This window comes from Triturus cristatus, chromosome 3_1, assembly GCF_964204655.1.
Source record: "Triturus cristatus chromosome 3_1, aTriCri1.1, whole genome shotgun sequence".
Taxonomy (NCBI): Eukaryota; Metazoa; Chordata; class Amphibia; order Caudata; family Salamandridae; genus Triturus; species Triturus cristatus.
The window spans coordinates 303,730,438-303,744,934 of record NC_140583.1 but is presented as its reverse complement, the minus strand read 5'-3'; the positions used below and the strand labels follow the sequence as shown (position 1 = coordinate 303,744,934).

Sequence of the window (14,497 nt, the reverse complement as noted above, 5' to 3'; positions counted from 1 at the left end):
TTTTTAACTCTGAAAATCACTGAAAAACTTAAGGTTAGAGTGATGTTATAGTTCGGTGAAAATGTCAGTTTAAACATAACATTTTAAGCTAAAAAACACAAATTCATCAGTTATATTTATTTCAAGTTCTATAACTAAAACCTTAGCCATGCACTGCTTAGGATTTCACATATTACATCACTCACTACATGTTCTATGACATCATTGATAATTTGGCTGATGACTTCTGAAATAACATTACTGTGCATGGCGGGGCGCGATTCACAGTTACTTACATTTCAGTGGTTTTTTAAGTTTAAAATGTTAAGTTTAAACTGAAATTGTCACCTAACTATAAAATCAGTATATATATATAAATATCTATAGAGATATATATTCTGGTGCCTCCTCGCACACCCAACGTGTCAAGGAAAGCGGACACCAAAAATAAGTTACTCAATAAAGGTGCTCTTGTGCTACCGCTGATGCACAAGAAGAGGGGGTACCCATATTCTAACACTGAAGAAGCCAAAAGGAAAGAAAAGGCCAAATCAAAGGAACAACTGGTCTTTGAGTGAAAGAAAAAGAAACCCCAGAAATCACTAAATTTAGATTAATCACTACTTTCAACAAACAGGAAGGAGCTACCAGTAAGATAGTTTAAAAGTACTGGCACTTTATAAAAAACGATCCAAAAATTGGTAAGTAAGCCCCTAGAATGCCAGGTCTAACATTCAGGAGGGAAAAGTCTACGAGATGTTCCAAGAAAAATTAGTCCCGAGTGTAAGCAACAATAAAGGAAGAGCTGACTAGGTAACATAAAATGCTTCAAAAGGTGCAGTAAGTAAAAAGCCTGTCAGTATGGTGTTAATCTAAAGGAATATGAATCACCCCTACTTAAGAGAACAAAGAAAATAAAGTTTTGTTCGGGAAAAAACGATCATCTGATATATATTCTGTGTTGCCTATGTAAACTTATGTATGTAAGAAGCACTACACTGCCTGTACATCAAAAATCCTACAACATGGTGATTAAAAGCAAAGATAGAGCATAACCAACAGCTCATCATTTTGAGGAAAAACATAATGGCGACGTGAGAGGACTAGAATATTTTGTGGTTGATTCTGTGCCGAAAAGTAAGAGGGAGAAAAGTTTGAGACAGCTAGAATACAGATATATTATAGAACTAAACACTAAGACACCTTGGGAACTGAACTGCAAGGAAGTTTTCCATACCTACTTGTAGACTCACTCTATGTCCTCGATTTCTTTCAACTGTGGAGAGGCATTTAAAAGGTTTTAATTGTATTTATACAAGCACAACAGCAATTAGGTTTGCGCTGATCACTTTAGTTGGGACATTGCAATAGGAAGAATTAGAAAGATAATAAGAGAAGCCTTAATAAGTAATGTAATTTTGAAAGACGGTAATATTAAGTTATGTCCACTTGGTATGCAAGTGAAAGGGCAATGCTGAATATGTTTGTACTATGACAATAATAGATAATGTGGCAATATATGCAATTGAACACGTATTTTAATTTGTTTAGTTTTACCATGTGGAAATGTGCTGCACTGGGATTAGCAAAATAACACTGCTTTTGAAATATGACTGTGCTTCTGTGGCACTATGTAAAAGCTTTGCCCACTTGGGCCAAACTAGCTGCATAAAATTTCAAAGGCAAATTAAAGTATTTTTGTACATCAGGTAAAACAGGCACTAGCATATAACTGTGATGTTTTAATTTCGTTTTAATTTCATTTTAATGATATCTGTTTGTGCAATATTTTCTTAGTTTAATCTGTGTAATATTATCCATGGTTTTAAGCCTTCTACTTTCAGAGCACAGAAAAATATGTACTATCGGCAACCACAACATATAATGTAGTCTGTCTACTTTATTCCTAATGACATAGTTTGCGTGAACTTTATAATGATGTAATCAATATGATGCCTCTGTGAGTAAAGCTGCAGGGTATGCGAAACGCGTCAGCGGTAGCACAAAGCACTTTACAATAAATCTTTGTTGAGCAACATACTTTTGGTGTCAGAGTTCCTTGACATGATGTGAGAGAAGGCAGCAGAATGGGACTGCGTAAAGTGCTGACTACACCAATGACCAGACGCCCTTCGTTCTGGTGCACGGCTGTGAGCATCCCTTTCGGGACGCAAGATAAATAAATAAATAAATATATTATACTGGAGGTGTGCTATTGGCCACATTTATGTGCTTCTTTCTTCAAGTTGTGGCATCATGATAGGTAGTAATTGTACCATACTCTGGGATGCGTAATATGTATACTTTCTTTAGTTACATTTCAGGTTAAAACTGAATAATTCCATAGAATGAGTTCATAAAGAATTTATTGATTGAGCGATAAACTTGAGGCTCACTACAACAGCTTTAAATTGTCTTTTGGTATCTGAAGTATATTCTTCAATACAAGAGATTATATCGCTCTGGCCACATAACTGAATTTTGATTTGCTAGTTTTTAGTATCAATTTATTTCCTCTTTTCTCTCTCCTTTTTGCATTTGTTTTTCATCTTACCATTCTATTTGTCTCATGGTTGTCCATTTCATGACTATTCTGTTATTACCTTATGCACAATTGAACAAGATACTTGCCTTCGGTAACGATATATCTGTAAGAAACATTAGTTAAGTGTTAGATTCCTTACCTTAGAATATCCCCAGGCGTCAGACTAGATCCGGAAAGTTTTCGCTAGCAGTACCTCTGCACGTCAGTAGGTGGCGTTGTGCTGCTCCGAGTCCGTCGCTGGCGACGTATGCGGCGAGATGACATCAAGGAGACTACTTAGGCACCACACATGTGCGCTGACATCAGTTCTGTACACGACTTTCCGTGCCAGGAACGCAAAGCCATGCAAGACACTGACCACTGGTGCATAAAACTAGGGCCATAAAAGGGATGACCTTAACCCTAGAAATCAGTTTGCAGAACTGGGAGGGTGTGTGGGGCGGTAAGGAATCTAACACTAACTAATGTTTCTTACAGATATATCGTTACGGAAGGTAAGTAACTTGTTCATCTGAAAGACACATGTTAGTGTTAGATTTCTTACCTTAGAATAGATACCCCAGCAATACCAACCCCGGTGGTGGGTCTGCGAACTAAGATCACACCAGAAAATCCCAGAGAACAGAACGGCCAAAGAAGCCGTCTCTCCGGACTTGGCTGTCAAGGCAATAATGCTTGGTAAAGGTATGCAGCGAGGACCACGTAGCTGCCTGACAGATATCCTGCAAAGGGACTCCACGTCCCAGAGCGGTAGTGGCTGCTGTCGCCCAAGTAGAATGGGCACGCAGCCCCACAGGAGGCTCCTTTTTAGCCAAGGAGCAACAGGCTTTAATACACAGAACGACCCACAGAGAGGTGGTTCGTTTGTGTAGAGCCCGACCTTTTTTGGCGCCCACGTAGACAACAAAGAGTTGATCATCCACCCGGAACGGTTGGGTGCGCTTCAGATAGAACGAGAGCGGAAGTTTGGGGTCCAGACGATGGAGCCTCTCTTCCTCTTTCGAAGGATGCGGAGGCGGAAAGAAGGTGGGCAAAGTGATGGTCTGCCCGATGTGGAAGGGCGTGACAACCTTGGGCAGAAAAGAAGGACAGGTCCTTAACACCACCTTGTCTGGATGAACAGAAAGGAAAGGAGGTTGAGAAGAGCGAGCCTAGAGCTCACTCACCCTTCTGGCAGAGGTAATAGCAACCAGGTAAGCAGTCTTTAAGGTGAAAAGACGTAAAGGACAGTTGTGAAGCGGCTCAAAGGGAGCGCACATCAAATAAGTCAACACAAGATTCAAGTCCCACTGAGGCATTATAAGTGGGACCGGAGGAAACGTGTTGGTAATGCCTTTCAAAAACGACTAACAGGGGACTTGAAAAGAGAAGGCTGATCTGGAAGCCTTAAAAAGGCAGAAATGGCCAAGAGATAGCCCTTGATAGAGCCCAGAGCAGAGCCCTGCTGGGACAGAGAAAGGAGGAACAGAAGAACTTCTGAAAGAGGGGCAGAAAGGGGATCCACAGCCTTCGCTGTGCACCATGCCACAAATGTACTCCACCTGCAGGCGTAAATCGTTTTAGTGGAGGGACGCCTGGCATCACAGACTTTGGCAGGAAGGTCAAAGGCTGTCAACAGTCGCCGCTCAATCTCCACGCAAGGAGGTGGAGGCTGGACAGGTTCGGGTGAAGGACAGTCCCCCGCTGCTGCAACAGAAGAGGCAGTCGGATCGGAGGACAGATTGCCAGACTGAGTAGCTCAGGATACCATACTCTTCTTGCCCAATCCGGAGCCACAAGAATAACTTGGGCCCGGTCGCGCCTGATCTTCTTCAACACTCTGGGCAGAAGTGGTATAGGTGGAAAAGCGTACAACAGACCGCAACTCCACTTGCGACGAAACGTGTCTCTGAGCGAGTGCCGCCTTGGAAATTCTAACGTGCAGAATTGATGACATTGCACATTCTCTTCAGTGGCAAATAGATCTAACCAAGGCTCTCCCCACTGCAGAAAGACCTTGCACCACGTCCGAGGTCAGACGCCATTCGTGATCCAACAAGCATCTGCGGCTGAGTACGTCCACCCTGGCATTCAGGGAGCCTGCCAGGTGTTGAACCACCAGAGACATGCCCGATGTTCCAGCCATGTCCTGAGGGGCAGAGCCTCCTGACAAAGGGTCCATGACCCCACCCCGCCCTGTTTGTTGCAATACCACATAGCGGTGGTGTTGTCTGTGAACACCTGCACTACCTGTCCCCGGACAGAGGGAAGGAAGGCTTTCAGAGCAAGTCGGATCGCCCGCTGCTCCAGAAGGTTGATATGGAGCCGGGACTCCGCCGGAGACCAGAGGCCCCTGATCTCCGCCTCTCCCATGTGGCCACCCCATCCCAGGAGGGGCGCATCAGTCACCAGTGTGAACTATGGTTGGGGAAGGGAGAGGGCTCTGCCACTGACCCAATCGTGACTTGTGAGCCACCACGGCAATTGATATGCAGTGCCCTCCCAGATCTGGACGTGATCGGACAAGTTGCCCTGATGCTGTGCCCACTGAAACTTCAGGTCCCACTGCAGAGCCCGCATATGCCATCTGGCATGTTGCACTAGCAGGATGCAGGAGGCCATCAGGCCCAGAAGCCGGAGGGTCATCTTGACTGAAACCCGGGATAGAGGCTGAAAGATCGGAATCATAGCCTGAATATCCCGGATCCGCTGTTCGGGAGGATAGACCCAAATCTAGAACCGCTCCGATGAATTGGAGCTTCTGGGAGGGACTCAGGTGCGACTTCGGCACATTGATGGAAAACCCCAGCAAATGAAGGAGGTCGGCCGTAGTCTGGAGGTGGGAGACGACCATTTGGGGCGAGCCCGCCTTCAACAACCAGTCGTCTAGATAGAGAAAGACTGAGACCCCCAATCTGCGCATATGAGCTGGGACCACCGCCATCACTTTCGTGAACAACAGAGTGGTGCTGGTAAGTCCAAAGGGGAGCACGGTAAACTAAAAGTGCTTGTGGCCCACCATGAACCGCGGGTAACGCCGGTGGGCCGGCAGGACGGGAACATGAAAATAGGCGTCCTGCAAGTCTAACGCTACCATGCAGTCTCCTGGATCGACAGCAGAAAAGACCTGAGCCAAAGTCAACATCTTGAACTTCTCCTTCCGGAGGAAGCGGTTGATGTTCCGGAGGTCCAAGATGGGACGTAGACCCCCTTTGCTCTTCTTGAGGACCAGAAAGTAGTGGGAATAACAACCACTCCCTACTTCTGGCCCAGGAACGCACTCAATGCCCCCCTTGGCCAAGAGGGCCGTGACTTCCTGCTGGAGAAGTACCAAGTGTTCCCCCGACTTGCGGTGGTACCGAGGTGGCATGGCTGGAGGGGTGGACTGAAAGGGAAGGAAGTAACCCTTGCGGATGATCTGCAACACCCACCTGTCTGATGTGATAGCGTGCCAGTGGGGGAGGTGATGGCGGATCCTGCCCCCCACTGGCAAAGTGGGGGGCAGGATCGGGAAGCTCGGATTAGGAAGGTTTGGAGGTAGAAGCAGCGGGGGCGGAGAAGGAATGACCCCCACGCTGATTACCAGACCCGCCCCTGCGGAAACCGCATCCGCGCTGAAGCGGGGTCAGCACAGGCTTGCTGAAGGAACGTGCCTGGGTGCCCCTGCAGTGGCCAAGAAAGGACCAAAAACCAGGAGTGGCTGGGCTTTTCGTGGAAAGAACTGAGGACTTGGCCGTGGCCCGCAAGTCCTTAAACCGCTCCAGCGCACTGTCGGCTTTATCGCCAAACAGGGGAGTGCCATCAAAGGGCATGTCCATGAGTGAGCTTTGGACATCTGGCGAGAACTCGGTAGATCTCGACCAGGCGTGGCGACGAAGCACCACAGTCGTAGCAATTGCTCTACCTAGTGAGTCCACGGTGTCCAAACCACACAGAATGGCGAACGTAGCCGCATCTTTACCCTCGGCAACCGCTTGGGACAGCACAGCTTGGGTCTCTTCAGGACACTGAGGCAACATCTGTGCAACTGCATCCCACACCGCGTGGGAATAGCGGCCCAATAGGCAGGCAGTGTTCACCGACCCAGCCCTAAGCTGGCCGAAGAGAACAACCGCTTGCCGAACTGCCCTAGCTTCTTAGAGTCCTTATCCGGCGGAGCCGTGGGAAAGGCACTCTGGGACATCGAAGCTTGGATGACCAGGCTCTCCGGCATAGGATGAGTGGTCAGAAAGGCAGGGTCACCCGGCGCCGGGCGATGACGCCTGGCGACGTTCTTATCCACAGGGGCCCCTGTGGCTGGCCACGACCAAGTGCCCAGTAAGACGTCAGTGAGGGCATCATTAAATGGCAGCAGGGGCTCCGACAAAGTGGACGCCGTCTGGAGCACCTCAGTGAGGAGATTAGTTTTTAGGGCCACCGTAGGGAGATCAAGGTTGAGAACCTCAGCTGCCCGACGGAGCACCACCGTGTAAGAAGCGCCCTCCTCCACGGTAGGCGGAGGAGAGGCAAACCCCGGGTCAGAGGAGACATCAAGGCTGCCGGCCTCCCCTAACTCATCCGCCCAGTCCTGCTCAGATTCACACTGACGAGCAAGAGGGTCCTCGGACCCCTCCCAGTCGTCCTCTACCTCCGCCGTCTGTGGTACAGACTGCGGCGGCAGGGACCGGGGAAGGAACAAACGGTGCCGGGAACGGCGCAGAACCGGCGCCGTGTCCCAATGCGGATTCCAGCTAGGGGCAAAATTCTCCTGGAACCTGGGCAGGGGCGGAACAAATGATATCCACTGCGGCGCCGGAGCTGAGGGTGGCGCTGGGGCCTGAGCCGGCAGCGGGGGACCTTGTGGTGCCGTGGCCGGTGCCAGTGGCGCAGGATCCTGCGGCGCCGGGGCCAGAGCCGCCGACGGCTCGACAGGATCCTGACACGGGACCGCGGGGCCCAAGGGCCTGCCAGCGGGAGCCCGAGACCTAAACAGGCGGTCCAAGGTAGCTAGAAATTCTTGCACCTGCGCGGGAGTCCCAGACGGACCCGGATAAGGTGGGTAGGCCACGGAACTCCCGGACTCTGAAGGTGCCACAGGGGCAGAAGCCCTGCCCCCCTCGTCCGCATCTGGGGACCGACGGGGGGACGTCGGAGAGCGACAACGCTCCTTCGACTTCTTTTTCTGTCGTCTCTTACCCGAATCCAAGGGTGAAGACTTGGAGCCCGAGGAGCGATGATGGTGGCCCCGCGAGTGTTCTCTAGAGCGGCCCCTGGATCGTGAACGGCGCTGGGACGAGTGCCGGACCTCAAGTAGCTTCCGGCGCCGCTCCCTCAAGGCCTGTGGGGCCATGGCCAGACAGTCCATACAGGACCGGGAGTCGTGATCGCTCTCCAGGCAGTAGAGACAGACGACGTGGGGGTCCGCCACCGGCATATTGCGACGGCAGGCCCCACAAGACTTAAAACGAAGGCATCCCTACGTGCACCAGAATAGACTCAAACTTACAGGAGACAAAAGTCTCAAAAAGATAGTCAAAAAGGTACGTGCTCTAACCGGATCTGCGCATACTGGCGCGGAAAAAGAAAGAACAGAACTGACGTCAGCGCGCATGGGTGGCGCCTAAGTAGTCTCCGTGACGTCATCTCGGCGCATGTGATGCCAGCGACTGGCGCGGAACAGCACGACGCCACCTACTGACGCGCAGAGGTACTGCTAGCGAAAACTTTCCGGATCCAGTCTGACGCCTGGGGATATTCTGAGGTAAGGAATCTAACACCAACATGTTTCTTTCAGATCAATCCTTTATGCATTTAGTGAATATGGTTCTTGATATGAATTCTGTACACGAAGTACATGTAGGGATTTGATCTCCCTTCTTTATTTACGGCTTAACTAAATGTGTTTGTATAATTCAAGTTTAATTGACAGTGTTTTCCATTATTTTATTTCCATGTATCAACAGTTGTTCAAACAGCTATCATATATCTGATGTACATATCTTAAAAAATCCCAACTATGTAAACAAAAAAATATTTTTTTGCCCCTACAAATGTTTTCTATTTTATATGTTTTGAATCACACATGTTTTACAATATTGTTCTATTTTGTTTTTCTGGAGCTGTAAAAAACGTTTTGGCTGATCTAGCTCACATTTCTACTTTTCACAAAGGTGTTCGCATACATTTTTAATAAGCAGCCTATGTGTGTGAGCCTGATGAAATTATAATGTGTATATTTATGTACATTTAATTCCATGAGTTTTATTAACAGTCATTTTATACATCTTGTAAAGCATTCTGCAGATTCCATTATTACGTGCCTCCAAAATTAGCTGATCAAAGTTAGATCTCTTTTCTGGAGCAGCATTCTAATATGTTCTATGTATAGCAGGATAAGAATAGATAGCATCTTAAGGTAAAGAAGAATCAAATACTTTCACTACATCTAGTTACAGCAAAGTGGAACTGTACACTGATTTGTTGTATGCAAAAAGGTATCCTACAGACGTTTAAGTACAGTAAAAGGAGATCTGACAGCCCCTCTTAGAAAAGTAAATAAGAATGGTATACCAGTGCCCTTTCTAGGTACACTTTTGTGGTACATTACCATCTTTCTAAAGTAGCCTCTAATATTTTGTAATTATAGTAAAGAAAAAGTGAACACCGCCACAAGGATTATAGAAGTGAAGTCTCAAAGCCTGTGCTAGATAGGACAGAATGCGATCCTGCACCCACTAGGTGTGTCATTATAGAATGGGATTGTATTCGCATCACTAGAGTCTAACATATCCCATGTTAATCAGATCCACTTAGAAATAGAAGGGCAAGGTCCATAACCCCTGGCATGAAGCAGAATTCACACTGATAGGCTGCCTCTTAAAAGCAGCACTGCATTTTCTAGCAACAGCTGCATGGTTCCACATGTAGTTCTTATTAGTGTGCTGGTGACTTGTTATTACCATCTCAGAGTCACTGTGATAGGCTGCTGACCCCAGCGGCAGGGGATGAGGCTGCTCGGGAGAGATCGGGGACTCAGGATGCTCATCAGAATCGTCCTCCTCTGAGTCTCCCTCCCCAGCAGCAAAGTTGCCTCTAGTCAAGAAATCCGAACGAGTCCTCGCCATGCGGGCCTTCTTTCTATGGGCCGCAAGGGACACCTGATTGACCAAATAATAACAAAAATAAATAAATAAAACTTTGAATGAAAACAAAATATAATGAAAAATGCCTGTCAGAAATACACAGCAGGTATTCAATTGTAGGCAAATTAAACAAAGATAATTAAAAGAATAAACAAAGAGTAAAATGAGCTAAATGGGTTGATTAGTACATTTCATTCTTGTGACTGTTTAGAGACACAACCGAGCAGCTTATGTTACCTGTTTTATGACCAAGGAAACAATATATCTCAACACCAACAGAGATTATTTTTACAGCTATGATTTCCAGATTAACATGTCATACCACCACTTCTGGCAACAATACAAACTAAGAGCTATTGTTTAATTTACATAAATTAGGAATTCTGATTACAGTCTCAGAGACACCAGAATATGGACTAAGGAGGGTGCACTGAGCAACTATAAAGTGTAATATAGAGAACCATCACAATACCTAGTACAATACCAAATTACAAACTACAGTGAAACTGTACTATCTTTCTGTTCATGGACGATAGAGCTGAGCATCTTACTTTACATATAAATCATCATAGTACAGGGAGGGCACTTTTTTGCAGCACCAAGGCCCTCTTAGTAGCATGATGGTACATTATTTAAATTATAGATTAGATCCATAAGAATGTGTCCCATTTTGTGACCCACGGCACAAGATCACTCTAGTGTCTCACCAACATCATTATCTAACCAGGGCACACTGAAGCGATCAACCTAGCTTTAAAATGAAGTACTCCTCAGAATACATTCTGTTGTCTGCCCTAAGTGAAAGGTTTTCATGGATTATTATGTATTCTCGACGTATATGTAACCCTGCTACACTGATCCAAATCATTTGAACCAACATTCTATTTATGATCTTGCAAATTAACTTGTACTACTGCTGCTTGCTGGAAACACTACTGTCTATGCAATTACAATTTGCTACGTCACTGTCCACTGCAATGCATTATGTCACTCCAAACATTCTGGTTTCCACAATGTTAGTAAAAACGGTCAATGCTCCAGCTCTTGTGACTCACCTCGCCTGCGCTGGACAATAAACCCTTTTCTGGTTTCTTGGCAGGTTCATCTCCATGACAGAGCTGTTGACTTGCTTGCTTGGTAGATGAAATGTTTAAACTGTCAACAAAAAGAAACAAAGTGGAGAGGTAATACAGATCTACTTCACATTCCTATTGATGTAATACAATAATAGGGACCACTCTCAAATGAATGTGGTTATTATTCATTGTCAAACACTTAGGATTATTTTGATAGGCCACATCACTGCTCTCATCAGCTCTTCTTTTCAAAGGCTATGTTTTCTGAAGGAAACTAAGTGCTCAACTTTAAACTTTGCTAGTCACCTCAGGTATTCCTCTTCAGACTTAAATTCTACGTTAAGCCCAGCATATTACAGGTAATATAGCAATAGTACAGGAAAAGGGTGGCATTTCCTGGATAAGGCGCCAGTCTTCAAATTAACAGATTGGGCTACCAGGTATAATATACTAAAGTGGCAGCAAGGGTGGAACCCCATCTGAAACAAAAACTCAAGCACACAAACTAAAATGTACAAGTATCCCGAAGAAATATTCAATAAATCCCATGTAAATATCCCATTCTTGAGTTTCAATACTGGGACTTCATAAGTACCTTTTGGTTCCATTGTCTTCTACTGTATGTCCCACAGGTGAGTTTTGTTTTATCTTTCTTATCATAAAATAATGCTCTGACAGATAACTGCAATGACTCCAACAAATTCTTGTATTCTAAATGTCAAGTTTCAAGTTTGCGAAGTTACTTAAAACCATTACAATAAGATTCATAAGATATAAAAACACTATTACATGATACAATTAATTATTCTGAAAATAAAATCTTTACATTCCAATTTTAAAAAATTCTAGTAGTAAGAGGAAACTGAAAATCAATGCTTTGAAAAACTGGCCCCTTTTAAGTGATGTCATATCGTCATACCCTTACCATTTAATAGTATCAATGACGGTATGCTGCGTGAAAATCTGTCATTGAAGGCTCATCCAATGCTCAACTGACACTGCTCAATGCCAGCAGTTTAGCACAACGGGAACCTCAGGGGCCTGACCAGCATAATATAAAATCTCACATAAATAAAATATAAACCGATCTACAGGTAAACAATGGAGAGGCTTCATCTTTCCTTGTTTGTATTGTTCAAACATTCCTATGTCACATCGACTGTGCACTTTCTCTTGATTTCGTTGATTCTTTAGTATAGGTGAACTGCAAGACATATCTTGAATCTACTTATTGTCTAAAGCGTGCACAATAAAAAAAATAAAGTCTACAAAGAGATAAGTGACTGATAACACTGCAAAGCATGTTAAATATTGAAGACATTTGTCCACTCAAAAATACAATTTCCCACTTCTCCTGTCTGGCCTACAGTGCCCTCCCCTGGTACCTTTTCCCAAGCTTAGTGTTCCACAGGAAGGAACACATATCTTTGAAGTTACCTGGAAATACAAGGTGCAGTTCAGGGAACAAGAAAATGAGCCTTGTGAAAGCTTCAGCTCTACTTCAGGCAACAGTTACGGCAACATATCTGATTTGGAAACTACAGCATTGGATGCAGCAGTGACAAAGCATGAAAAGTCAAAGGTCAAACTTTCATGTAGCAACCGTCTCAGTCTCTTTCCATTTGGATGACCATGATGAATGTAGGCGGTAGGAGCATGAGAGGTCACGTCACAACTGCTGAAACCCGTGCAGTGGGCGAATGGCATTAGAATATCAGGGGAGAAGAAGTAAGTGGCTGGAGAGGAGGATGTTTTCTAGCTTAAAAAACAGTGAATGCCAACCAATGATGTGGGATGCATTAATGGACACTTATCCATAGTGTTACTGATTAATACTTTAGAATTCAGGACAGAGGTTTAGGTGGGAGAATTACCTCAAACCTTGGTACGATTTTCAGTCTCCCTAGTGCTGAATTAAAACCCTATATTGTTGTAAGAATGAACAAAAACAAAACTTTGTGCTAAAGACGTCAGCAAAAAAGGTGCTGTTGTCGTTGACCTGGTCAAAATGAAGAACATTAAAGATAGATTCTTTGAAAAGCTTGCTTTAAAAATCTAGCACTATTTAAATACAGATAACTGCAATAGAAATACAAGGACGAGCAACTGTCCATTAATTACCAATTCTGGGTAGAAATGGGAGGACGTACAGAACAAGATTGCTAGAAGGTCAAAGGCATCCAGATCCTCAAATTTCCAAGTCTGTGCAGTGCTTATCATTTATAATCAAAAGGGATGAGTGGAATGGCTGAAAAACAGGGCTAGAGAAAGGAACATCAAAGTTTTTGTCTAATACAATGATGCATACATGGAACCACAAGGAAGGAAACAAATGCACAACCTTCATCACCCAAGAACAGGCCCACAAGTTACTGTAAATGAATAAAGAGTAGTCCTCACCATCTTGATACTCAAGACAAAGCATTGACGTGGTCATTAAAAATAGATAAGTCTGTTGCAAAGGCTAGTTTTTTTCAGGACCTGCGTCACAAAACCATTCGAAAATACATCACTACGGTACAGAGGTTTTGTGAGCAGGCAAGATGGCGTCCGAGCAGGACATTTGAGTGAGGAGCTCCGGCGTTGTTCCCCCTTCCAATGGTGCCAACGGCCGAGGGTGCATTGAGATTTAGCTAAAGAGGAGCGCTAATGGCAGAAAGACTTTTTTCACACACTGACGGTGATTTTTAGGGCTTGATGATCACCGGACTGGCGGGCAGCACAGCCGGAGTTTGGAGGCAGAGAAGCCGTGGAGTCTTCAGTGTGTTTCAGCGTGGTTAGTGCAGTCAGCGTGTTCACTGGGCAGAGCGGATCCGCGGTGTGAGCATTGTGGCTGCGATAAGCGGTGACGGCTGGAGTTTTTCTGGTATATCTGAAAGAAGAAACGCTACGGGGAAGGGAGATTGTGATTGTTGGAGTTTCAACAGAAACAGTTATGACTCCCGGAGAACACCTGGTAAGCGCGTTCAAAGTCGACAAGTGCCAATTCGGCTATGGTGATGGTTTTCTGGCAGCGGTGCTAATTGTATCAGAGAGCTGCTACATTGTTTCATCTACGCTGCCTGAACTTTCGTTTGGTGTGTCAAGAGCGGCAATTGTAAACCTCGGAGACTTTCTTTTTTTTGGATAGTCGTCGCTGGGAAAATCGTGGTAGTGAGAACGGTGGGTGATTTCAGCGAGACAGGTCGTTTGAGAGGGAGTTCTTTTTTTTATACTAGTGAGTATTTGGAAAAGGCGATTTATATTTGGTCAATTGCAGCAATTATAGTAGTTGTAGCAGCAATGATGCTTTGAATTTTTTTTTTTTTTTTTTGGATCTACCCCTCAGAGAATCTGCAAATAAAAGACACTATTACAAAATAAGGTGCTGTGCCATATCATATTTAACAACATGCCTCCAAAATCTGGTCGTGGTGCTAAAACTAAGCCAATAAGCGGTGCAGTAAGCAAGGAGGCTCTCTCAGTTAGTGGTACAAAAGCTGGGGTAGACGAAGCGGGTATAGAGACTGTGGCACAAGACTTCAACAACAGGAAGCTACCCTACGCGCCCCAGATACATCAAATATTTCTGCCAAATAAAAAACAACTTACTGTGGTACCTACTCGGAGTCTGGCTAAGGAAAAAAATGATAACGAGGGAATGTCAATGAGTGAGCATTTTAAGGGAGCACAGAGAAAGGAGCACTATAATGACTAGTTAATTCAAAAAGGTATCGATCAGGAGACAGCATCTGTGCTTCCAGATATAGGAGTGACCGCGAATATGATTAAGTCTGCAGCAGCACAAACAGCACAAT

At 45.2% G+C, this 14,497-nt stretch overlaps 1 protein-coding gene across 6 annotated transcripts in view; it reads right to left on the bottom strand.

Annotated features, from left to right (window-relative positions):
- The window catches only part of MYO9A (myosin IXA), a 1,236,948-nt gene that overhangs the window by 267,139 nt on the left and 955,312 nt on the right, over positions 1–14,497 (bottom strand). For 5 of the 6 annotated variants that reach the window (XM_085643964.1, XM_085643966.1, XM_085643965.1 and 2 more), the window contains 2 exons: positions 10,680–10,779; positions 9,442–9,639 (listed from right to left, as the gene is read on the bottom strand). In XM_085643964.1, the coding sequence (XP_085500090.1) occupies positions 9,442–9,639; positions 10,680–10,779 (298 nt within the window). The remainder of the gene's footprint in view (positions 1–9,441; positions 9,640–10,679; positions 10,780–14,497) is intronic. The other variant, XM_085643968.1, reaches the window with a different exon arrangement.